Raw genomic sequence first — 24363 nt, forward strand, 5'->3', positions numbered from 1 at the left:
ACCCCATGCACCCCAACACAACATGCACTCAAACCCATGCACCTCAACCTCCAAATACAGCACCACCCAATCTCATGGAGCCTACATCTCTGCAACCCAATACACAGCAGACCCCAAACCCATGCACCTTGCATCCCTGTGCACCCCAATACACCTCACACCCCAACCCAATGATCCCTCATATTTTATGAAGCCCATTCCCATGCACCCCAAACCTATGCACCTCGACCTCCAAATACAGCACCACCCAATCTCATGGATTCTACATCTGTGCACCCCAATACACAGCAGACCCCAAACCCATGCACCTTGATTCCAGTGCACCCCACTACACAGCAGACCCCAAACCCATACACCTTCTTTCCAGTGCACCCCACTACACAGCAGACCACAAAGCCATGCACCTTGCATCCCTGTGCACCCCAATACACCTCATACTCCAACCCAGTGCTCCCTGATACATTATGCAGCCCATCCCCATGCAACCCAATACACCATGCACCCCAAAACCAGGCACCTTGACCCCCCATACACATCCCAACCCCATGCACCCTACTTCCAATGCACCCCAATACCGGGTACCCCTTTTCTATGCACCACACATCTTCTGTGCACCCCAATACACAGGATTCCCCAACCCAATGCACCCTACATCCCATGCACCCCAACACACCACGCTCCCCAAGCCCCCATGCACCTCAACCCCCATATGCAGCACACCCCAACCCCATGCACCCCAATACATCATGCTCCCCAAACCCATGCACCTCGACCTCCAAATACAGCACCACCCAATCTCATGGATCCTACATCTGTGCACCCCAATACACAGCAGACCCCAAAGCCATGCACCTTGTTTCCAGTGCACCCCAATACACAGCAGACCCCAAAACCATGCACCTTGATTCCAGTGCACCCCACTACACAGCAGACCCCAAACCCATGCACCTCACATCCCTGTGCACCCCAATACACCTCACAACCCAACCTAGTGCTCCCTCATACATCACACAGCCCATCCCCATGCACCCCAATACACTGTGCACCCCAAAACCAGGTGCCTCGATTGCCATACACAGCACATCCCAACCCCATACACCCTACTTCAAATGCATCCCAATACCGGGTACCCCATTTCTATGCACCACACATCTTCTGTGCACCCCAGTACACAGGATTCCCCAACCCCATGCACCCTACATCCCATGCACCTCAACCCCCATATGCAGCACACCCCAACCCCATGCACCCCGATACATCATGCTCCCCAAGCCCATGCACCTCGACCCCCATACACAGCACACCCCAACCCTACTTTCCATGCACTCCAATACACCATGCTCCCCAAACCCATGCACCTCGACCTCCAAATACAGCACCACCCAATCTCATGGACCCTACATCTGTGCACCCCAATATGCAGCAGACCCCAAACCCATGCACCTCGCATCCCTGTGCACCCCAATACACCTCGTACCCCTACCCAATGATCCTTGATACATCACGCAGCCCATCCCCATGCACCCCAATACACCATGCACCCCAAACCCAGGCGCCTCGATCCCCATACACAGCACATCCCAACCCCATGCACCCTACTTCCAATGCACCCCTATACCGGGTACCCCTTTTCTATGCACCACACATCTTCTGTGCACCCCAATACACAGGATTCCCCAACCCAATGCACCCTACATCCCATGCACCCCAACACACCACGCTCCCCAAACCCCCATGCACCTCAACCCCCATACGCAGCACACCCCAACCCCATACACTCCAATACACCACGCTCCCCAAGCCCATGCACCTTGACCCCCATACACAGCACACCCCAACCCTACTTTCCATGCACTCCAGTACACCATGCTCCCCAAACCCATGCAACTCGACTTCCAAACACAGCACCACCCAATCTCATGGATCCTACATCTGTGCACCCCAATACACAGCAGACCCCAAACCCATGCACCTCACATCCCTGTGCACCCCAATACACCTCACACCCCAACCCAGTGCTCCCTGATACATCACGCAGCCCATCCCCATGCAACCCAATACACCATGCACCCCAAACCCAAACGCCTCGATTCCCATACACAGCACATCCCAACCCCATGCACACTACTTCCAATGCACCCCAATACCGGGTACCCCATTTCTATGCACCACACATCTTCTGTGCACCCCAGTACACAGCACACCCCAACCCCATGCACCCTACTTCCCATGCACCTCAACACACCATGTTCCCCAAACCCCCATGCACCTCAACCCCCATATGCAGCACACCCCAACCCCACGCACCCCAATACATCATGCTCCCCAAGCCCATGCACCTCGACCTCCAAATACAGCACCACCCAATCTCATGGATCCTACATCTGTGCAACCCAATACACAGCAGACCCCAAACCCACACACCTCACATCTCTGTGCACCCCAATACACCTCATAGTCCAACCCAGTGCTCCCTGATACATCACACAGCCCATCCCCATGCACCCCAATACACCGTGCACCCCAAACCCAGGCGCCTCGATTCCTATACACAGCACATCCGAACCCCGTGCACCCTACTTCAAATGCACCCCAATACCGGGTACCCCATTTCTATGCACCACACATCTTCTGTGCACCCCAGTACACAGCACACCCCAACCCCATGCACCCTACTTCCCATGCACCTCAACCCCCATATGCAGCACACCCCAACCCCATGCACCCCGATACACCATGCTCCCCAAACCCATGCACCTCGACCTCCAAATACAGCACCACCCAATCTCATGGATCCTACATCTGTGCAACCCAATACACAGCAGACCCCAAACCCACACACCTCACATCTCTGTGCACCCCAATACACCTCATACTCCAACCCAGTGCTCTCTGATACATCACACAGCCCATCCCCATGCTACCCAATACACCATGCACCCCAAACCCAAACGCCTCGATTCCCATACACAGCACATCCCAACCCCATGCACCCTATTTCCAATGCACCCCAATACCGGGTACCCCATTCCCATACACCACACATCTGTGCAACACATACACAGCACACCCCAACCCCATGCACCCTACATCCCATGCACCCCAACACACCGTGCTCCCCAAACCCGTGCACCTCAACCCCACGCATAGCACCCCAATACACTGTGCTTCGCAAATCCATGCACCCCAACCCTACGCACCAATGGGGAGCATACTTGCCATGCACCCCAACACACCGTGCTCCCCAATCCCATGCACCTCGACCCCCATACAACACCACCTCATCTCATGGATCCTACATCCGTGCCCCCCATACGCTACACTCCACCCTACCCCACTTCACCCCCTCTCCCATCGCAGGTGCTGCAATCACGGCCCCTCCCGGGGGCGGCTCCCGGGGGCGCGCCCCGCGCATGCCCGACCCCTCCCGTTAAATCCCGTAGGGTCGGAGCTTCCCGTACCGCTGTCCTTTGGAACCTGCTTGTCCGTATGGCTACCGAGAGCGAACCGGGTCGGTGCCACCGCCGCTGCACGCAGGAGGGGCTGGGTGAGTTGGGTGTGCTTATCTCTTTGGGGGGGGAATGGCTGTCCCCATCCCCCGGTAGGAGGGAGGATGGCTGTCCCTCTCTGTGGGTGGTGTCCACCGGTGGGTGATGAGGTAATTGCTAGAGGTGAGCTGGGAATTAAGGACATTAAACTTAAACTGGAAGTGTAGCATTGGTCACGTGTTAAGGAAAGGTATGGCAGTAAAACGCAGGTGGTGTGGGAGGTGTCCATCTCATAGTAGGCAACCTGAAGTGTGGGCATCATCTTTGGGCTAGGAGAAAAGGATGTGAAGACCCCATGGCTGTGCTCTGTGTTCCTCCCTGTTGGGATGGGTGCTTTGTGGTCCTGTGGAGCTGATAACCCGTATCTTTGTTACTCTGAGACATCAGTTAGTCACTGTTTGACAAAATAGTGGCTTTGGGAGGGACTTCACTTGTTATAATCCCAAAGTACATCTCCATCCCCAAATCCTCTAAGGTGGGGTTACCACTCATTGAGTTTGTGCTCTGAATTTTTCTGGTTTATCTCTTTATAAGTGAAGGGGGAGATTTTCACTCATTGTACCCAGCGAGTGATCTTTAAGGATCCTTCCAACTTAAGCCATTCCGTGATTATTTATATGTGTGGCCAGAGCCACTCAAGCTGCACCTGGAGGATAAGTAATAGGATAAAAATCACTTAAGAGAGTGGGGTGCTGGGGAAGGGACTGTTGGATGTGAGCAGTGGACCCCATCTAGGATCACTCAGTGGGCTGAGCCTCTTTTTCCCCATCCCATAGTAATCTCTTTGAGTGAGATTAAGACATCCCAGCACAGCACCACCAGTGTTGAGCCCAATGTGACTCCTATCCCCTCCCCAGATGTCCCCAAGGTCCCTGAGACCCACAGCGATGGTGACATCCCCCGTCGGAGCTCCCTCTGTGACCGTCACTGCGCTGCCATCAACAATGTGCAGGGTGACCTGGGCTGCCACCAGCACCATCCTCGTGGCCACGCAGGTAGGATGTGCAGGATGGGGGCAGGGGGGGACTCTGGAGGTCCCACGTTCTTTGTTACTCCTACTTTGTCCCTTGTCCCCAGCTGTGTCCTCACCGCTCTGCTGCCAGCAGCACTCGGAGGAGGTCTGTGAGAGCTGCGTGGTGAAAACCACACTGACAGCTGAAAATGCCGTGGAGGCCAACAAGCTCTCCAATAATTACAAGGTGGGTGCCCATAGAGCAAGGTGGGGGGGGGGGAGGGGGGGGATCAGTTGGATTCCATCTGGATTCTTCTTACCTCAAAATCTCTCTCCAGTTTGGCTTCAAGAAATGGAAGAGCCACATTACGGCACGGCCATGGGAAGACCGCTCGGAGATCGTCAAAGAGCTCTACTCTGACCTCAACGTCATCCGTGGCCCTGGAGGTGGGTGGCTTTGGGAATGTCCTATGGCAGCATGGGGTAAAAGATGTGCTGCTGTAGGTAGTGATGGCCCTGTTTGGTGTTTCCTCTCCTGCAGGGTCTACAGTGACGTGTGGAAATGTCCTCTACCTGCTGCTCTTTGGCTGGTGGCTCTCGCTGCTCTACGTCCTGGTGGCTGCGGGGATGTTTGTCACCGTTGTGGGGGTTCCCTATGGTGAGCCCCAAATTGGGGAAGCCCTCCATAGGAAGGGCTGGGGGAGCCATGGGTCTTCAGGCTGGACTTAAGAGGATCAAAGGGCCCAACCTTTGGGTACTGTATGACTCTCTCATGGCTGGGGGGAGGGGAGGAGGGATGGGGCACTTGTGTCCCCAATGGAGCTGAACCCTGTGTCTCTACAGGGCGACTCTGCTGGGATCTTGCTGGCTATTTCCTTTGGCCCTTTGGGAAAGTGATTCAGAAAGCAGAGGTAACAGTGCTTCCCAAATCTGATGGGGGGTGGGGGGTGACAAATGTGCCCCAAACTGGACCTTGATCATCCCAATCTCCTCCAGACCCCCAAATCCCGACAGGCACGGGGTGTGTGTGAGGCTGACACAGAGAGCTCAGCGCTGCTTGGTGGCCCTGCGCCCCATCGCTGGAACCCACGGTGTTGGGTGGACGAAGGATATTGGGTGAGTTTCTGAGCTTGGGGACAGCTGGAACCCCTATTGCTGTGGGGATAGAACTTATGGGTGCCTCAATTGCAGTGGGGTTGGATATTTTGTGGCAAAACCCTAAATGCCATCCTGTTATTTTAGCAGCGTGCTGGTACTGTGGTGTGGCTGTGCCTGGGCTACCCGCTGTTGGCACTAGCCCATGGGTTGGTGTGTGTTACTGCATGGCTCCTTGTCTTCCTCATCCCTGTGGCCAAGCTGAGCGCCCGCACAGCTGTCCGTGTCCTTCTGCTGCCCCCAGAGCGGGTGTGCATCCGTCGTCTGAGGATGGTGAGTGCTGCCCTACGTGGGGCTGGGGGTGCCCTATCCAAGGTGGGGTTTGGGGGTCACCAAACTGTCCTTCTGCAGACGGAGGTGCCGCTGGATGGGGAGGTCATCCTGTGCTGCTACCGTGCTGTCAACCCCTACTACTACAAATATGCGGTGGATGGCATCAATGTTTTTGCCGTCAGTATCCTTTCTCTATTTTGGGGGTAGAGGGAGGATGTTGGGGGGGCCTGACCCCAAATCCCACCCCAATAGGGCCATGTCCTTGACTATCTATCCCAGACCTGCTGCCACTGGTGCTGGTGACACTGGTGCTGGGCTATGTGGACAGCCACAACCAGTTGACGAGCTCTCCGGTCAAGTTCACGTTGGCGCTGCTCTCCATCATGCCTCTCTCCTACTACATTGGGATGGCCATCGCCAGGTCAGCGGGGATGTGGGGCTGAGGGGTGGCAGTAGGGACACACATTGACCCCTCTGACATCCTCCTTTTCCTCTCCCAGTATCTCAGCCCAGAGCAACTTTGCAGTGGGTGCAGTGGTGAACGCCACATTTGGCTCCATCACGGAGCTCACCTTCTACATCACGGCACTCATCAAAGGATCGCGTGAGGGCAACAGCTGCTATGCTGAGATCGTCAAGTCAGCGCTGACGGGGACACTGGTGGGATGTGTCCTTTTTGTCCCGGTGAGCTGGGCTGGTGTGTGAAGAGCCTCTGGTCTCTATGGCTGGATGAGCAAAGTGCTGATGGATTTCATTTTTTCTGGGGTATTTTTTTGCTCTCCCAAAGGGTTTGTGCATGGTAATAGGGGGCATCCGACATCAGGAGCAGCGCTTCAACAGCCGGTCAGCAGGTGTCAGCTCGGCCCTGCTTTTCCTCTCTGTTGGAGGTGAGGTGGGGACAGAAGTGTTCCCAAGGCTCGGTGGGGTTCTACCTTGATGGCACCCACCTCCTATCCCTCTGTCTCCATAGGTGTCTTTGCCCCAACGCTCTTCTCCAAGGTATATGGGAAACTGGTGTGTGGCGAGTGCCACAATGTCACCCAGAACCCACTGGGCCACTACCTCTGCCACAACTGTCACTTTGATCTGGTGAGTAGAGCTGAGGACACCCTGAGCCTACCTGGCCATCATGGTGGCAGTAGGACTGTCCTGCATCCCTGGGTCATAACTGATATTCTCTCTCTGCAGATGGAGAACAACGGCACTCTTTACTACAGCCATGTCCAGTGAGTAGGACTGGGGATAGCTGCTGGGGTTGGCGTGGGGTCTCTGGAGCTCTTGGGGTTTGCATTTTGCCCTATGTCCCCTCCAGGGCTGGTGTCCCTCTGTGCCACCCCAAAGGGTTCTGATCCTACATCCCATCCCCAGCCAGCACAGAGGTGCCATCAGGGTCTTGGTTTGGAGGCCCTGGTGACGCCAAGCATCTTGTCCTGCAGACCCCTGGTGTACACAGTGTCCCTCCTGCTCCCTGCTGCGTACCTCATTGGCCTCTTCTTCACCCTGAAAACTCACTCGCACATCTACGACATCCACATCAGTGACTGTCACAGTGAGTGTCCCCAGACCACAGGATACCCATCTTTGGGGCCTGTTTGTCCATGTGCCTAATCCATGTGTCTGCTCTTCCCCAGTGCCTGGCCACCACCACAGTGCTGTGGTCCATTGGTCCCGCTGGCGGGCACTGGTCATTCTCTTGCTCTCCACTCTCTGTATGTCAGCCTGTGCTGACCTGGCAACGGAGCACATCAGCCCCATCCTCACCAACTCTACCATCTCACAGGTGAGTGTGGAGATGCGTTTTGGGTGATTTTTGGAGTCCTCTGGGTTGGGCCCCCTTCATGAGGGATGAGAGCCCTCCAGATTGGGTCCCTCCAACCAGAGGATGGGTGGAGGACCTCTGGGTTGGGTCACCTCACCAGGGAATGAATGGAGGAATTGGAGGTTGAGGCCTTTCACCAGGGAGTTACAAACCTTAAGGTTGTAACTCTGGGAATGGTTGGGCCCCTTCAGGTTAAGGGGGGACCTCCCCCACCGGGGGTTGGTAGGATCTGAGGGTTGAGCCCCTTCCATCCAAGGTGGGGATGGAGATCTAGTTGGATTCCTCCACTGGGAATAGATGGGAATTGTGTTCCTTTGACTGGGGGATGGATGGGGACCTGGTGGTTGGGCCTCCTCCTCATCTGCCCTCCAGTTGGGCCTCTGGGTTGGGTATCTCCCAGCTAGGGGATGGGGACATGCTTTCACTACATAGTGAACCCCAAAAGCTTGGAATGGGGAAGATGTTCCTAGCGCTGGGAAGCTGTCAGGATCAAGACATGCTTTGACACCTCCATTTCCCTGCAGTATTTCATTGGTGTCACTGTGCTGGCAATGGTGCCTGAGCTACCGGAGATTGTCAATGGCATCCAGTTTGCCCTACAGAATAACCTGAGTTTGAGGTGAGTGGGTGGATTTTTGGGGTGTCCTCCTCCAGTGTGGTCCCTGTGCTCCATCTTAGCCCTGTAGCTCTGTGGAGGTGTCAGTTATGGGCTGCCTTATGCATATTCTCTCTTAAGAGAAGGTTTAAAGGCACATAAAAGGGTCAGAACCAGGTTATGCTCTGTAACTTGGCTCCCTGAGGTGGGTTTGTCTTAAGCCCAACAGAGTTCCCGTGGGCTGTTGGAGATACAGTGCTTAACAAACCCCTCTGTTCTCCTAGCATCGAGATCGGAAACTGCATCGCTGTCCAGGTCTGCATGCTCCAGATTCCCATTCTGGTGCTCTTCACTATCTTCTATGTGAGTAGTCCCAGGACAGGCCCAGTGACTCCAACCCCTCCGGGAAGGTCACACAACACCACGTGCCAAGGGCACCACTGTCCTCCATGTCCTCTCCCATCTGCTCAGTGCAAAGGGAAGTGGATTCAGATGCCTCCTACCCCGGCCTGTGCCATTCTCTGCCCAAGGGATGTATGGCGTGGATTTGGGTGTACACAAGTCTGCATTTGGGGTTGGCAAAGGACTGTCTTGGCTGGCCACAAAGGCACAACGCTCTCTATTTTGCAGCCAACGAACTTCACACTTGTCTTCAGCGACCTCCATGTTTATGCCAGCATGTTCAGCGTGGTGCTCATGAACTACATCTTCATGGATGGCAAATGTGACTATTTCCAAGGTCAGTGTGGGTCCTGGTGTTTCCGTTGTCCCTGCAGTAACAGGGCTGAGGAGCTCCTAGAGATGACTTTGGAGTCCCCACTTGGTGCTGCTCCATGTTCAGGGTGGTTTGAGCAACTCTAGGCTTTGACTTGACCAAGACTGCACACAATTTCCCTATGACATGAACCCAGAGGTCCTGAGAAACAGTAGTGTCCCACCCAAGGATCCTAAATGTGACCACCCTCCCTGCTGCAGGACATAACTCCCTCTTACTTGCTCTCTGCCCTATAGGCACAGTGCTGGTGATGGTCTACTTCATCCTCCTGGCTGTGTACTTCTTTGCCCCGTCACCCAGTGGCTGCTGAGTTTGGGACTTGGTTGGGTTCCTTCAAGCCCATCGTTGGGTTTGGTGTGTGCCGTGATCCAGCATCTCAGGGATTTGGCTGGGCTGGAAAGCAGCAACAGAAGCACTCTTGCACTCAGATGGAGCCTTTGTGCCCCGACGCTTCACAGAAGAATTTCTGGCTCACGTCTGTGGCTGGAAGGAAAATATCCTCAGTGGGAGAGTCTTGAAGGATGTTGGTGTAGTCTCAAGGATGGACCTTCCCTGGGATTCTCGCACTGAGAGATGGTGCTTGAGAAGAGCCCTCATCCTACCAGGCCTTGGGGATCCTGGTTTCTCCTGGGTCTGGAAGGGGTTATGGCCTGGGCCGTCTCGCAGGGCTTTGTGATGGCACTGGAGCTCCACTGAATGTCTTTTTTTTCCAGCTGTTTTGCCATTAAAGCAGTTTTGTACAAATCAGAAAGAAGCTCCCTTCTCCATTTGGTCATCTGCCTGGACCCTTCCAAAGGTTAGTGATGGTCTTGGGGTGAGATGGTGACCATCAAGGCTGGTGCCAGTGAGTGGGCATGGATGGAACCCTGGTAGTGGAACAGGGCAATGCTCATCCATCACCTGTTACTCAGATTAGATCTACCATCACCGTGCAGGGCAAAGAGTTGGAAGGGCAACCTGAGATTGTCAGAGAGGTCTGGGGCCATCCTGATGTTGGTGTGACTGTCCTGGCTCATCCCTGCTTTTAAATAGGGTCAGAGCTATGTCCAGCTCTGAGCTGGTTCCATCTAGGGGTAACGGGTGGCAGCACCATGATGCCAATGAGGAGCTGTTTGTTCCCAATGGAGAAAGCAGCAGTGAAAGGACTAAGTGGGTGACCTGGATGGGTTTATTATCGTTTTGAAAGGGGGGGGAGGGGAAAAAAAACAAAAACAAACAAAAAAAAAAGCTCAACACTGACAGACACATAAATACAGGCAATGCAGCTCCTTCCCCACAGCCCCACGCAGGTGTTGGTCCATGGGGACGTCCTCCAGTGTGAGCAGCTGGATGGGGAGTGATGCTCTCTGCATGCATTGTGTGCACTGGCCTCAAACACACCAGGAAGCTCTAAGTTCCCCTCCATAATATCTGGTGGAGACACTGGATCCTCTCCTTCTCCCTTAAGGAGGTGGGTGTGCTCTGGCAGTAACACTCTAGTTATCTTGCTTGGAAGTATGGTGCTGCAGAGAGGGACTTAACTGCCCCACAAGTTCCATCAGTCCCCAGAAGGGAGATATATGCTTTGTGAGGGCAGTGCTTCAGTTGTATAATTGAATTTTAGGAAAAGTTGCATCTTTAGGAAAAGCAGCAGAACATTCTTTGTGACCTTGTGCTCACTGTGCAGCACTGAGTCAAAGAGGGGGGGTTTTAATAGGGTAAGGAAATGTTCTCGAGGGCAGGGAAGGGAGAAATCAGCATATGGATTTCAGTGCTGAAAAGTGCCTAATTCACCCTCCTTACAGCAAGGGCACAAGCTGTTGGTGAGTTCAGCAGACTCCTTTCTCACCACCTCCACTAAACTACACAGTAGTCCATTCAGTGGCAGCTTTTAAGCAGTCTTTAAGCAAACCTTTCCCTGTGAAAAGGCGAAGAGCACAGCCGTGGCTGCTTCAAATCACTGCACCACAGCAGCTGTGCAGCATGAGCTTTGCTCACTGCTTCCTCTAGTGTTGTGGCCATACTTTAAAGCCCACATAACACACTAAAGCCCTCCAGCTGCAAGAGTTCACTGTTTTTAGAGAGGGAGAGCTTGGAGGGGCAGCAGGGGTGTGAGCATCACCCCCAGCAGGCCTTTTTCCATGTTGGCTGTCCTTTGTTAGATGCAGCTTGTGAAAGTACGAAGTCAAATGCACCACATGTAAGCACGATCTCAGACATTCATTAAGCACTGTCCTCCCTCCCCCCAGTTAAGTTGCAAGCATGTGCTGATAATGGATAGATGGCATGGGTTAGTCCCATTCATAATGTATTCAGAGCTCCATAAATAAAAAGTGGATTTCCAACAAATTAAAAACTTCTAGAAAGGCATCGATGCAGTTGCTGAGTAAGGCGTTGAGCAGGTTCCTCTGTGTTCTTAGCAAGACCAACCACAGTATCCATAAATAGGGGAGGGAGGAGGGGCTGCTGGATGTAGTGTGACTGGGGCACAAGCAGGGGTTCTCATTTTAGCCGCTCGACGAGTCCCTGCGTCAGTCCGAGGTGCAAAAGCTGAGATCTGGAGAGGGTTGCTAGGTGAGGGAAATACTCCAGGAGCTTCTCCCACGACAGTTCCAGCAGGCTGGGTACCACCAACCACATTTTAAACAGCGAGCCAGTCCGTTTGTTTTCATGGATGTTGACCACTCCTCCGTGAACGTACATACAGCCAGCCTAGGCAGGAAAGGGGGGGAAAAGGAGTTAGATGGGGGCAGGAAAAGTGGGCACGTGCTGAAGGACAACACCAGGCTTTGACCACCTCTCTGTGCCTGGAACAGAAGTGTCACCGCCTGAGCCAGGCTCCCTCTTGTAGCTAAGACGAGGTCATGCTGCTGAAGGGCACTTTTCTCTCCTCCCAAGGATTTCTGCATGAGCTCAGAGTGCTTTGCTGTGTCTTTTGTTCGGTGAATTCTAACCCCAGGAATCAATTTTAAGAGTGGGAGTGGATTATTATAAAGCTGTACTTGGCAACCTTGCCCACAGCAGAGAGGTTGGAACTCAGTGATCCTTAAGGTCCCCTCCAACCTAAGCTATTCTATGATTCTAGCCAAATATGTTTTCTTAAAGCTAGAAGCCATGCTACGTTCCCTCTGCTGGCTCAGCAGCACAACAGAACCCTGCTCCAGGAACCACACAAGTGCAAAGGGAGTGGAAAATAAAGGGCATTCCTGCACTCATCTACCTCCTTCCTGATAAATGTGTTTACCAGTTTGCACGTGTTCCTATACTTTTAAAATGTTTGCTATTTTTTCAGCCCTACCTGTGCTCTGTAGGCCAAGTTCAGGGTGAGAAGTTTTGGGGGGAGTACTCGTGTGTTTGGTTTTTTTCTCCTTTTGCAAACAGGAACGGATGTTCACATACTGAGTTACTTCCTGGAGCCAGAGCTAAGGCACTTTAAAAGCTAAAATCCCCCACTGCTGCTTTCAGAAAGCAGAACACGCTGTGTGCTGCAGCTCTTCAAACAGCTGCAGGCGTACAAAGTCAATGCTGTAACCTTAGAGCAGCTCTCAGCCTCCCCCAGGATGCTGCGTGCAGCTGAGGTCACCTCCTTGGTAACATCTGCTCAGCTCTATTTACAGCCCACACAAACACTGGGACAAATGGCTCCAACTTCAGCTACAGAGGAAAGAAATGAGTCACTCACCGGTGTGACAGCAGCACAGTGAAAATACACTGGTTCAGGCATGGCAGCTGGGAGCTTGACCCACTGGAAAGTCTGCAGATTCAGCTTCCAAACATCTCCCAGAATCACTTCTCCATTATAGCCTCCACAAACAAACACATCTGCAGAGAGAGGAAACTCACAATGCTTACCTTCCTTCAGGAACTGCAGAAGGTGCTGTGCATCACCTTTCTAAAACCCTTTCAGGATCAACACTTGTTTCACCTCCTGAGAAATATAACTCCTTGTATCACTCTTTTCCATGGCTCAGCATGCTGAAGCATACAGCATTCAGGAGGAATTTTGAGGAGGATCAACTCTGCTTCTTCAGTCCATTATGAGCAGCATAATCATCAAGATTGGAAAAAAGCATTCTCAGAGGACAACAAAGCTATGGGAGAAGTGCAAACCCCACTGAGGGAATGCCCCATGAATCTGTAGGTTGTGTAAAATACTACAGAATTCCAGAATGACAGTACTGTCTATTGCAGGAATAAATTTGCTCCCTCATATGAAGAGCAGTGCCAATTGGACAGGTTAGGGATGGTTAAAAGAAGGAATCCTCCTTCAGAAAAGACACGCATGCCCTGCAGTTCTCTCAAATGCTCTGGAGGCCAGCATCTCTCAGGCTGAAGAGATGGGCTTCCCAATGCTGGGCTGTAGCAAGATACACCAATGTTCAAGAGGAAGACTTTACCATTTTTGATCTGAACACAGCTATGGCATCTTCTAGCTGCTGGGAAGCCTGAGGAGGAAAAACAAAAAAAATTAGACATGAGAAAAGAGATCACAGAATCACAGAATGGCCCGGGTAGGAAGGGACCTCAAGGATCACGAAGCTCCAACCCTCTTCTTGCAGGCAGGGCCACCAACCTCCCCATTTCACAGCAGCCCAGGCTGCCCAGGGCCCCATCCAACCTGGCCGTGACCACCTCCAGGGATGGACGGGGCATCACAGCCTCTCTGGGCAGCTGTTCCAGCACCTCACCACTCTCATAGTAAAGAAGAGATGTCAGCTATTGCTGCTTTTAAAGAGCTTGCACAAGTGGTGTCTGTATCTCTACACAGAATCACAGACAAGAATCACTTTTTTTCTTCACTTACAAGAGCTTTTGCTTTCCCACTGTCACAGCTATGACACGCAGCTGCTTTGGGACGTTTGGCCCCTCTCTGCACTCCAGGGAAGGATGAGATGTGCTAAAATCTCACACCTCACAAACTCCAGCTCTCACCTCTGACTTCCACCTCAGGGGAAGTCTCTCTGCTAAGCAGAACAGCGCCTGCTCCCTCAGAAGGAGCTGAGATTTGCACCTCCTTCTGCAGTGAGAGCCAGCCCCTATCACCTCACCTTATCCAGGAGGGAGAGAAGCCAGAGTGCCAGCTATACTTCAGCTGGGTTAATTCTCACTGCTGAAGCTATAAAGGAGCAGGGTCCTGAAGCCAGTGCAAGTCTCCACAAGGTTACAAGAAAGGCTTCCAGATAGCCAGCTAACAGCACCTTCGCACACCCCAGCCACTCTCTGGCGTACAGGAGATGATGTGAAATTGCAGACTCACCAACTTTTTCATGAGGTTTTGTGGCAATTTCCTCCCAGGTGTTGGTTTCAAGGTTGTAAGCATGGATCTGAATGGAAAAAAGAGAATTGTTAAATCCTCTTGGCTCTGCCAGAACTACAACGCAGCCACAGGGTAACCAAATTAGACAAATTAGACACAGGGAGTTCACTGTTTCATAGTTTCAACCTTTTGGAAGTGGGACACTATTTAAAGTTTCTTCATTTATTCTCTCAGCCCCCAGAAAGAATTCACTCTTCCCTCTCCCAGTTTTAATGGGGAAAAATGTTTACCACACAAAAGGAAGACAAGAAAAGAGTCACCATGATCAACATGCAAACTTAAAAGTCAAGGAGCTCCTTTCTTTGGCCTTTTCCTGTTTTGGCATAGTTAACAACATTTCCATCCTAAGTGTTCTTAAATGAGGATCTTTGATAACAGATCTACAACAGATTATTCTGCAGATGTGTGTGGTGATGGGTTACCACAGATTCACCATTTCTAACAGGACATGTCTGTGGTAACCCCAACCTTTACAGAAACTGGAGAAAAATCTGCTCCCAGTAATGTATTTTTGATTAACATTATCTCTTTGAAAATCAAAGCTCTCCAAACAGATGAAGTGACTGTGCTAGTTACACTTCACTGCAAAATTGTGTTCAGGCAAGCTCTGGAGGCTTCTCACCACCTTACCTTATCTAGGGAATAAGCTGTCCAGGAAGTTCCACCTCCCAGGATATAAATCCTTTGACCATCGTGTGCAATTTCATGCCTGTACCTGAAGGTGTGCAGAGGTGGATATTTAGCAGCACAAGAAATCAATGCAAGTGAGCAGCAACAAAACTTTCTGGAAACATTAACAAATCTGAGTGGTTGAAACAGACATCCCAAGCATGGCTACGCTGTATCAGACCCCCAGGCTGGGAGTTTTTAGATGTGGAAGTTTTCATGAGCAACCTAAGCAGCACCTCAAGAGCTGGGAAGAGCTTCTGAGAGCAGAGTCTCACAGATCTCAAGTACAACAGTTTATAGAGCACCGTGGCAGTCCTTTATACTTCTTTCCCTTTTCTCACTGAGAAGGTCACCAACTGAAAGCTTGCTACAGAATGAGGCAAGGAACAGGGATCAGCTGGAGCCTCTTCAGCACTCAACAGCTGCCTCAAGTTCCCAACTCTGTTCTGGCACTGCATATTGTTCTGGCAGAGGCTTCACACCCCCTCCCTACACCCCTGTGCATATCATAATGCTGGAGCACTGCTTGTGCAAGGCTCACAGCCAAAAGCACTGCTCTGACAGTACTGTCTCAGCTTCTCAGCAAAGGTGGTAATTTCCCAGTTTAAAAGCTCTCCTCACCTCTCCTCTGGCATGTCGCAGGACATGTTGTTTGGTTTCAGTTGGATCCACTCTCTGGTGTTGAGGTCTAGTTTATGCAGGTCGGTGCTGTAAATGTAACCAGTTGTTCCACCAAACACATACAGAGACCCATTGATGATGGCCATGGCCTGGAAGGCAGAGAGAAACCAGTTAGAAAGGACACAGAGCATCAGCACTGAAACAGAAAGAGTCCCAGCCTCCCAAAGGATGGACACACAGCACACACAGTGTGTCTGACAGAGGGCCTTCCCTCCTACCTGGCCATAGATCCGATTGGGTTTCTTTCCTCTGCAGCTGAGCAGGGCCCATCTTTTGTACTTGACATTGCAGACGTGGACATCGTTGCCATTACTTTCTCCAAATGGGATTCCAGTGCCCCCAAACACGAGCAGGTTGTTGCCATGCAATACAACTAGGAGAGACAGACAGGGCAGAGATGTTTGTTGCAGCGAAATGCAGTGAAACAGAACTCTGGAAGGAGAAGGCAGCAAGCGTTGGTTGTTGTTCAAATACCCTACAACTCACACTGTGCATTTATGGCCTTGAAATGCTCTAAAAGAGAAAGAATGCAAGCTAAAACCATGGCAACCAAAGACTTACTTTAAAAAATGGCTAGTGAACAACGGGATCTATTTTTGGGTGCTCTGTCTGACTGCAGCAAGCATCTATCCACTGAGAGCAGAGGCCTTGCAACTGTTAAGCTAAATTTCCAAAGACTCTCTCTTGCATTTTACATTTTTAATTCCTCAACCCTAGCAAAAGGGCAAAGGAGAAAAAGAAATAATCAAAAATCCCGTTCCAAACTCAAGGCCTAATTGCACAAGAGTTGGAAACAGGATCCAGATTTCCCAGTTCTTGTCTGGTTTTTCATTCCATCAGGGACACCGATTAAAATAGCTTCAGGCTTAGGTGCATAGGAATTGGATTTCCATACGTACGTGACATGGAGGCCAGCTCCCTGGGCATGTAGCCCTCAGTGCCCATTTGGTGCCACGTGTCTGTAGCAAAGTTGTACCGCCAGAGCTCCCTGAACAGTGGGTAGTCTTCGTTCTCTGGCCCACCAGACTCATCGTAGTCAGGATTGTAGCCTCCAAACACATACAAATTGGCATTATCTGCCACGCAGCGATGGCCGCTTCTCGCTGGTGGAGATCTCTGGCCTGCAGCAAAAAGACAGAACAGCTCTGTGAACAAACAGCAAAGGAGCCGAGCTTCTGTGTGAGGATCGGGACACCGCACTGGGGTGGTCCTCCAGCAGGAGCAGCTGGTGTGGAACAGCAAGGAAACACATCTGCATCCAGGAGGTGACAGCTCTGATGCCAGATCCACACCTGAGCAAGAACACAGACAGCTCAAGTGCTCCCAGTGCCTTGCATCTCAGCTAGGTTCTTCCACGGCATGCAACACAAGTATGATACAGCAAGAAGTCAACAGCAAAGGCATTAGCACAGGGAGGGAGTGCTGCAGGGAGCCCATCTCTGCAGCTGTGCCTCAAGGAGCCCTTCCTTAAAGGGAGCCCTCCGCCTCTTCCCCACAACGATACAGGTGGAGTGCAGGGAACTGAGGCTCAGAACTCAACCAGAACAGGCCAAAAGACCGACACACACACATGGCAGCCAGTCCAGGGAAACCCAAACAGCAATAAATTGAAGTCTGAAATGGTAAGTGATGAAAAAGTAATTCCAAGCTTGTTCTAATTCAGAGCTGAGTAAGAGTCTAGCATAGTGCCAGGGACAGAAGTGAGACAGAAGACCATGCAATGAATGAGAAAGATGAAGAAAACCAATCAGGTCTGAGAACAAAGGGATCCAGTTATGAAACATTTCAAACTGACCTGGCAGGTTTCAAAACCGAAGTGGATCCCCCAAGATTCCCTCATCCACGCACCACCCGTGTGCTCTCCCTGCTCTATTATGGACTTTTATGATGGAACAGGACCCAGAGAAGTGCCTACTGAGGAACCATCATGCTTCTTACAGCTCATTGCAATTATCAGCAGTGAATCAGATGTGCAGAGCAATAACAAATGAGACGAAATCAATGATTAATCCAGACTGAATTCTGGATTTCAGCTTAGCATGGGCAGATGTGTTTCATCGCATTCCCACTTTGCTGCTGTTGGAAACTCCAACTCTTATGCAGAATTAAGCTCTTCTGCAGGACTCAAGCAAACCCCTTGAGGCAAAGTTCGAAGGGATTTGAAATCCTTCCAGTAATAACTGCATCTCACAGTGATTCCCCACTTAGAAAAGCAATAAACTGAAAGCGAAGGAAGAAAATGAAGGAATTTTGCTCTTGACCAATGGGAGCTCACCCAATTCGTACCTTCTTCTGGGTGTTCCCTGATGGTCTTCAAAGGGGGCTGCAAAGAACAGAGATGGGAGAGCTTAATTCCAGAAGACTGGGAGCACTGAGGCACTGGAACAGGTTGCCCAAGGAGGCTGTGGATGCCCCTGGATCCCTGCAGGCATTCAAGGCCAGGCTGGATGTGGCTCTGGGCAGCCTGGGCTGCTGGTTGGTGACCTTGCACACAGCAGAGAGGTTGAAACTGGATGATCTTTGTGGTCCTTTGCAACCCAGGCCATTCTATGATTCTATGATTCCTTAAGGCAAAAGTGGGAATGGTAAAATTTACAGGGAACGAGCAGCCACAGCAATGGAATGAAGCTGAAACAGCAGAGCAGGGCCAGAAGGAGGAAAGTTCTAATTTTGGGCTGAGCTATCTGACAGCAACGTGCTGGCTGTCACTGCACACTGACCTGTTAACACCCTGTTACATTCACCTCCCCCAAGGGATTCATTAAGTGACTTCAGAGGGAGCTGCTGGGATGTCCCAGGTTGACTTCATTAGAGCAGATTCCTAATTGAATACCTCTGCAGCGTAAGGAATTGATAGAACAAAAGGAGAGTAAGGAAAAAAGGCAGTGTGAATGTCTGCTCCTGAGGTGACACGGTGCAGCATCCATGCAGGAGATGCTTCCCACCTCTCAGAAAAGCTCTGAATGCAGAATGGGGAGAAGAGAGATGTCATGAACTTAAAGACACCCTTCATTTTAGAGGAGGGAAGTTTATTAAATTCCAGCTCTGCAGCCTCCACACCACTGCATAGAAAGCCTGGGAAAGATGAAAAAGCCTTCTTGCTTTCAAGTAATCAGATTTCTTGGAGCTATGCAGCAGATTAAATGCTATCAGCATGCCCAGTGTGTGTCAACAGCTACAGCCAACCTGCAGAGATTGCTCTGCTGTATTCCAACACCTGCACAGAGTTACACAGGAGGAAAATCAAACTGTGAGTGAAGATTCAGCTCAGCCACTGCATCAGCAGCAGCAAGAAGGGTAAGGTGAGAGGCACTGACACACAGAGCAGCACAAAGACTTGCAGAGAACAAAGGCATTTTCTTTCCATCTGATTATCCTCCCTTTCATGAGGGCAGGAAAAAAAAAACAGGCTGGCATCATCTCACCAGCTGGGTTAAAGGAGAGCAGGATACCTGCTATTCCAGTTTGTGAGCTACCAGCTGGCTCGCTTTGTTTGTTTGTTTGCATTTAAAAGAAGGGGAATAGGTCTAATTAGGTGAAAGCATTTCTTAGGAATAGAAATAAGCAACAACAGACTTGAATACAAATTTGTTTTGGGAGCCTACTTGAAGCTGCCCTTTTCTTATCAGGACTGTGCTGCCAGATAAACAAATTAATGTATTAATCAGTGTCAAACCTCTTGGCAGAGACTGAGATCTGCCTCTATCAGCTTCTGTAGGACTTGATTTTACTTTTGAGGGGAGTTTTCTTTCCTCACTACAATCCCTCATTATCAATTCCCAGTAAAGCGATGCAATGCTGTTCTCCAGAGGTTGCAAACTCACAGCTGCTGTTGCCTCCCTTGTCCTCAGCAGCCCAGGAAGGATCCAGACCCCATCACCTCCTCAGAAACACAGAAAGGAGGATGAGAAGAGCCCCGGGTCGATCTCACCATGAACAGCACAAGGCTGAGCAGTGGCCAAGGCTGAGCAAAGCCAAAGAAAAATAATTCCTAGATCCTACAGGAGCAAAGAAGCCTTTGCTCCTAAGTTTCTAAGCTCTGCTTGCCAGGGATACCAAAAATTACCCTTTGGCACAGCCAGAGCACCAGAATCCACCCCAGGAGCCCTTGAGGAACTTTGGCCTCCTTCTTTTGGTCTTGAAGGACAGTTGGAGACCCATCTGAAGCTGGAGTGCAATAGGAGGTTTAAATGCACTCAGGGAACTGGTGGGAGGTATTGGCACCGACCTCTGCTCATCGCTGATCAATGAGGTGAACACACTGCACATCATCCCACATGGATGACAAGAATTAAAAGCACAGCTGGTCTTGATGTTCAGGATTGACAACACACAGTTAAAACTCAGGGTGAATTCAGGAGAAATGTTTGGCTTCTAACCTTCAGAAAAGAAGAAAAGTTACCAAAGTGCCTACAACTGAAGGACAAGCAAGCATTCTGTGCATTTTCTAACCAAGATGCATTTGAAAATTTACTTTAATTTCCATTCTGGTTAAAAGAATTGCATCCAGAGAGATGTTCCTCTCAGAACTTAGGGACTATTTGCTTTTTCGTATTTACTGATGAGAACCATTTGCACACACAGCCACGGATCCTCTTCACTGGATGTGTGACTCACATCTCGACTTGAAAAGAAGGCTGCAGGGTGGCCTCATTGCAGCCTTCCAGGACCTAAAAGGAGCCTATAAAAAGGGAGTCAACTCTTTTGAAGTGTAGAGATAGCAAGACAAGGGGAAGTGGTTTGAAATTGAAGGAGGGAAGATTGAGGTTGGATGTGAGGGGGAAGTTCTTTGCTATGGGAGTGGTGAGGTGCTGGAACAGCTGCCCAGAGAGGCTGTGATGCCCCGTCCATCCCTGCAGGTGGTCAAGGCCAGGTTGGATGGGGCCCTGGGCAGCCTGGGCTGCTGTGAAATGGGGAGGTTGGTGGCCCTGCATGAGGCAGGAGGGTTGGAGCTTCATGATCCTTGAGGTCCCTTCCAACCCAAGCCATTCTGTGATCCTCCCCTCCTGCAGACCACGTGGAACAAAGCTTCCTTCATTACTCCTAGAGCAGATCTGACAGCTATCAGGGGCGTTTTGGAAACACAAAATAATAAGTAGAGGACACAAAGCTAACAAATACAGCGTGTCTTTTGATAACATCTTTTCAAATGCTGCTGCTGAATAATTAAGGTTCCTGCACACATCCTTTTTGCTGCTTCTTAAGGCTTCATTAACACGTTATCAGGACTCTGTTCAACATATGGAATAGGTTTCAGTATCTCCCTTCCCACATGTGATTTCAGCAAGACTTCTAAAGGACATTCAGGCTGAGGGCTGAAGCCTAAGCACTGCTAGCTCCTGGGAGAGAGAAGAGAACAAGTCAGTATTGACTCCAACACATTTTCAGCTTCAGCTTCTTCACACTGGCCTGAACAAAATACGTTTGTAATTCAGGTGGTAGATTCCATTATAAAAATCACAGCTGCCTCCCAGCAGCCTCTTGCATTTCTGAAGCCTTCAAAGGGGAGTTTGGAGAAGGATCCATCATCCCACGTGATGAGAACTCGGATCGATGGGCAGAACAGGGCTGTTTCTCTCTGTGCTTCCACACATCTTTGCATTTCAAGCATTCATACAAGAAAGCAATTGATTTTTGGTATTTCCCACGAGGGAAAGGGCCAAAAATAAAGAAAAACGTTGAGGATGATTGATCAGAAGCAGAGCAGAATGGACACAGCTCACACGGTGAGCTTCAAACGACACTCAGAGCAAAGGAGCCCCGAGGAAATAACCATCCTTAGTGAGAAACCAGAGCAAAAGAAGAAATGTTTCCCCAAAAAATGCAAATATCACTGGGAAAATTATAGCTCAAGGCACAAATATAAACGCTGAGCATGGAAGGAGCAAAGATATAAAGATATTTAGGTCTCCAGCTTCTTTCTACCTACTTAACCCCAGGAGTGTGATGAAAACACTGAACAAAATGTATATACATATTGGTATTGTGATCATTCATTCTCAAGGTGGACAGGAAGATTTCCAGTGGGGAGAACAAAACACACAATGCCTACATTTGACATTTTGCATCGTTCTAAAGCTTAGAATTAAATATAGCTCCTTCCTTTCCCATAGCCAACATAGGATTTCAGATGTCTTGAAGAATCTTTATATACAAATGACCATCAGAAACAACCCTCTGGAGAAAGTAGCTCTGCACAATTCTGACATGAAAACGCCCTCAAAACTTATCCGTGGTTGTACAATAAATGGCAGAGGGTGAATGTGAGGAAAGCAGCACCTGAATTCACACCGTGGTGTTTAAGTGGTGATGTGTTTTAGCCAGGAGATTGCCCACAACCACTGGAAATGACACTACTGGGAGCAGCAGAGCTCTGCAGAGAAGGACCGAGGGCACGCATCCACTTCCAGAGCACATTACCTGCTCCTTGCATGCTGGCACAATGATTACTAACAGAAAAAAAAGAAAAACAACACAAACACAGCGTGCTTTATAGAAAGAATCTAGGGTACTAAATGGTGGGGAAGGTGAAAGAGTGACTTGAAAAGTCCAAGAGAGAATTCAGAAGAAAGAAAACAAACGCAGTTGGAGGAAATGGAAGGAGGGGAAGAAAGCTGTCTCTAAATCTCAATGTTTATGCAACAGCTGCCGTTGGAGTGCTGTAAACAGGACATTAACAGGTGTCAGATCAGGAGAAAACTCCAAGGATGGATCCAGGAAGATCTTCCATCACTTTTTCACCAAGTGATCTTCAAGCTTGTTGAGGTTGGCTTTAAGCGCATACGCTGAGCTGAGCAGGATCTGTTTGTCCCCAGTTGTCAGATGGCAAAATTCCAGGTTTGGGAATGACCCTTAGTCAAAAGATGGGATCAGTGCAACCATCTCAGGAGGACGCATGGTTACATTTGCTCAAGCCAAGTGACTGTAAACTGAGAGTGAGAAAATAACCAGCCATTGTGATACCGCCTTATCACGAAAGGAAGGAAGGAAATGTGTCTGAGCATTGGCCCAAAAATAGGTGTGGAGCTGCTCAGCACATTCACACAAAGCCTGAGGGCGTCTTTCTTTGCTGTTATGCAGGCACAACAGTGACAGACTGGGTCCAGAGGAGAGCCACAGGGGATCAGATCAGGGGACTGGAGCACCTCCCCTACGAAGAAAGGCTGAAGGAGCTGGGCTTGTTCAGCCTGGAGAAAAGAAGGCTGAGGGGTGACCTCAGTGCAGCCTTTTAATACCTAAAGGGAGCCTACAAACAGGAGGGGAGTCAACTCTTTGAAAGGGTTGATAACTGCAGGACAAGGGGAAATGGTTTGGAGTTGAGGGAGGGAAGATTGAGGTTGGATGTCAGGGGGAAGTTCTTGACAGAGAGAGAGAAGAGGTGCTGGAACAGCTGCCCAGAGAGGCTGTGGATGCCCCATCCGTCCCTGGGGGTGTTCAAGGCCAGATTGGACGGGGCCCTGGGCATTTGCACAGGTGGGAACAAGGGATGGGATCTGAAGGGATGGGATTTGAAGGGATGGGAAATGTACACCATGTACTTGCAAGGATGGGATTCAAAAGGGTGGGGAACATCTCCCATGGCCCATCACGGAACCAAGGGGTGCCCCAATACAGCAGGAGCAATGCGATGGGGGTGACTGCTCCAACTGTGGGGTAATCTCAGCCACCTCCCTTAATGCTTTGGGGTTGCTGGGAGGAGAGAACTCCCATACCCAGAGCCTGGGTGGTTGGGGGGGGCTTGGGGATCCATGGCCCCATCTGTGTGCACCAACACAGGGAGAGCTGAGGGGAAACAGGGGAGAAGGAACTGGGCTTTCCTTCTTAGGGAATAGGGCTAAGCTTACACAGCACCCAAAACTTCTAGAAGGCCAAATCCTCCCAGAGGGGCAGCACAGCACCCAAAATCCCCATATTAGAGCTGGCACCTCCCCCTATCCCCCCCCCCCAGAAAAAAATCCTAAATCGGCATTGAAGATTGACACTACATTCCCCCCCAATACACTGATATTGGGACCGAGAAGATCGACAGCCCCCTCCGTACCCCCCAGTGCTCCCAGTGCCCCCAACGCCCCCACCCCAAAAAGCTGAGTGACACTGAAGCCCTCACGGCTCCTTCCGGCCCGAGGGTCCCACTAATCCCAAGAGGCCCCTCCCACCGCTCACCCGCCGTGTGCGGCCTCCCCGGCAGCTGCACGAAGCGGTTGAGGAGCCCGTCCTCCGCCCTGCCCCGCAGGCCGTTCAGCTCCCGACCACCATCAGCCGCCGCCATGGCCTCGACCGCTTCTCCTCAGAGAGAATCCCACCCCCCTCCCCAAAGGGCCGCCATGCCCGTCGACCAATCAGCGATCGACTTCTGAGAGTTCTGCCAATCAGATGCGGGCTTGTTGGAAAGTGGGGAAAGAGTAAAGGAGGAGCTGCACCTTTTGCTAGCCAATCAGAGAGCGGTTTTCCGAGACGCTGCCAATCAGACGCGGGCTTGTTGGGAGGTGGTGAGGCGCTGAGAGAGCCGAGCGATCGATTGGTGCGTGTATGGGGCAGGCTGAGCCAGTGGAGCGCCGAGCTGGGAGAGAGCGCGCAGAAGGGGGAACGGAAACCGGCGG

General features: G+C 50.9%; 2 protein-coding genes across 2 annotated transcripts; one reads left to right on the forward strand and one right to left on the reverse strand.

Moving 5' to 3' along the window:
* Positions 1 to 3489: 3489 nt before the first annotated feature.
* On the forward strand, positions 3490 to 9427 carry LOC306950397 (uncharacterized protein; the record flags this gene model as incomplete). Its single annotated transcript, XM_079540652.1, has 20 exons — positions 3490 to 3547; positions 4406 to 4543; positions 4626 to 4747; positions 4839 to 4947; positions 5042 to 5158; positions 5344 to 5411; positions 5497 to 5616; positions 5743 to 5928; positions 6007 to 6109; positions 6208 to 6349; positions 6429 to 6612; positions 6716 to 6815; positions 6899 to 7017; positions 7117 to 7154; positions 7365 to 7477; positions 7560 to 7708; positions 8272 to 8366; positions 8627 to 8705; positions 8973 to 9087; positions 9360 to 9427. 20 exons carry the CDS (start codon positions 3490 to 3492, stop codon positions 9425 to 9427), a joined length of 2223 nt encoding a protein of 740 aa, XP_079396778.1.
* Positions 9428 to 11598: 2171 nt separating this feature from the next.
* On the reverse strand, positions 11599 to 24032 carry KLHDC10 (kelch domain containing 10; the record flags this gene model as incomplete). The annotated part of the gene is made up of 10 exons (XM_079544771.1): positions 11599 to 11808; positions 12779 to 12918; positions 13494 to 13541; positions 14354 to 14420; positions 15044 to 15128; positions 15704 to 15852; positions 15982 to 16136; positions 16663 to 16884; positions 18039 to 18086; positions 23927 to 24032. The coding sequence occupies 10 exons, from the start codon at positions 24030 to 24032 to the stop codon at positions 11599 to 11601; spliced, it is 1230 nt and encodes a 409-aa protein (XP_079400897.1).
* Positions 24033 to 24363: the final 331 nt, after the last annotated feature.

The sequence above is a fragment of the Tetrao urogallus genome (assembly GCF_951394365.1).
Source record: "Tetrao urogallus genome assembly, chromosome: 1".
NCBI classification, from domain to species: domain Eukaryota; kingdom Metazoa; phylum Chordata; class Aves; order Galliformes; family Phasianidae; genus Tetrao; species Tetrao urogallus.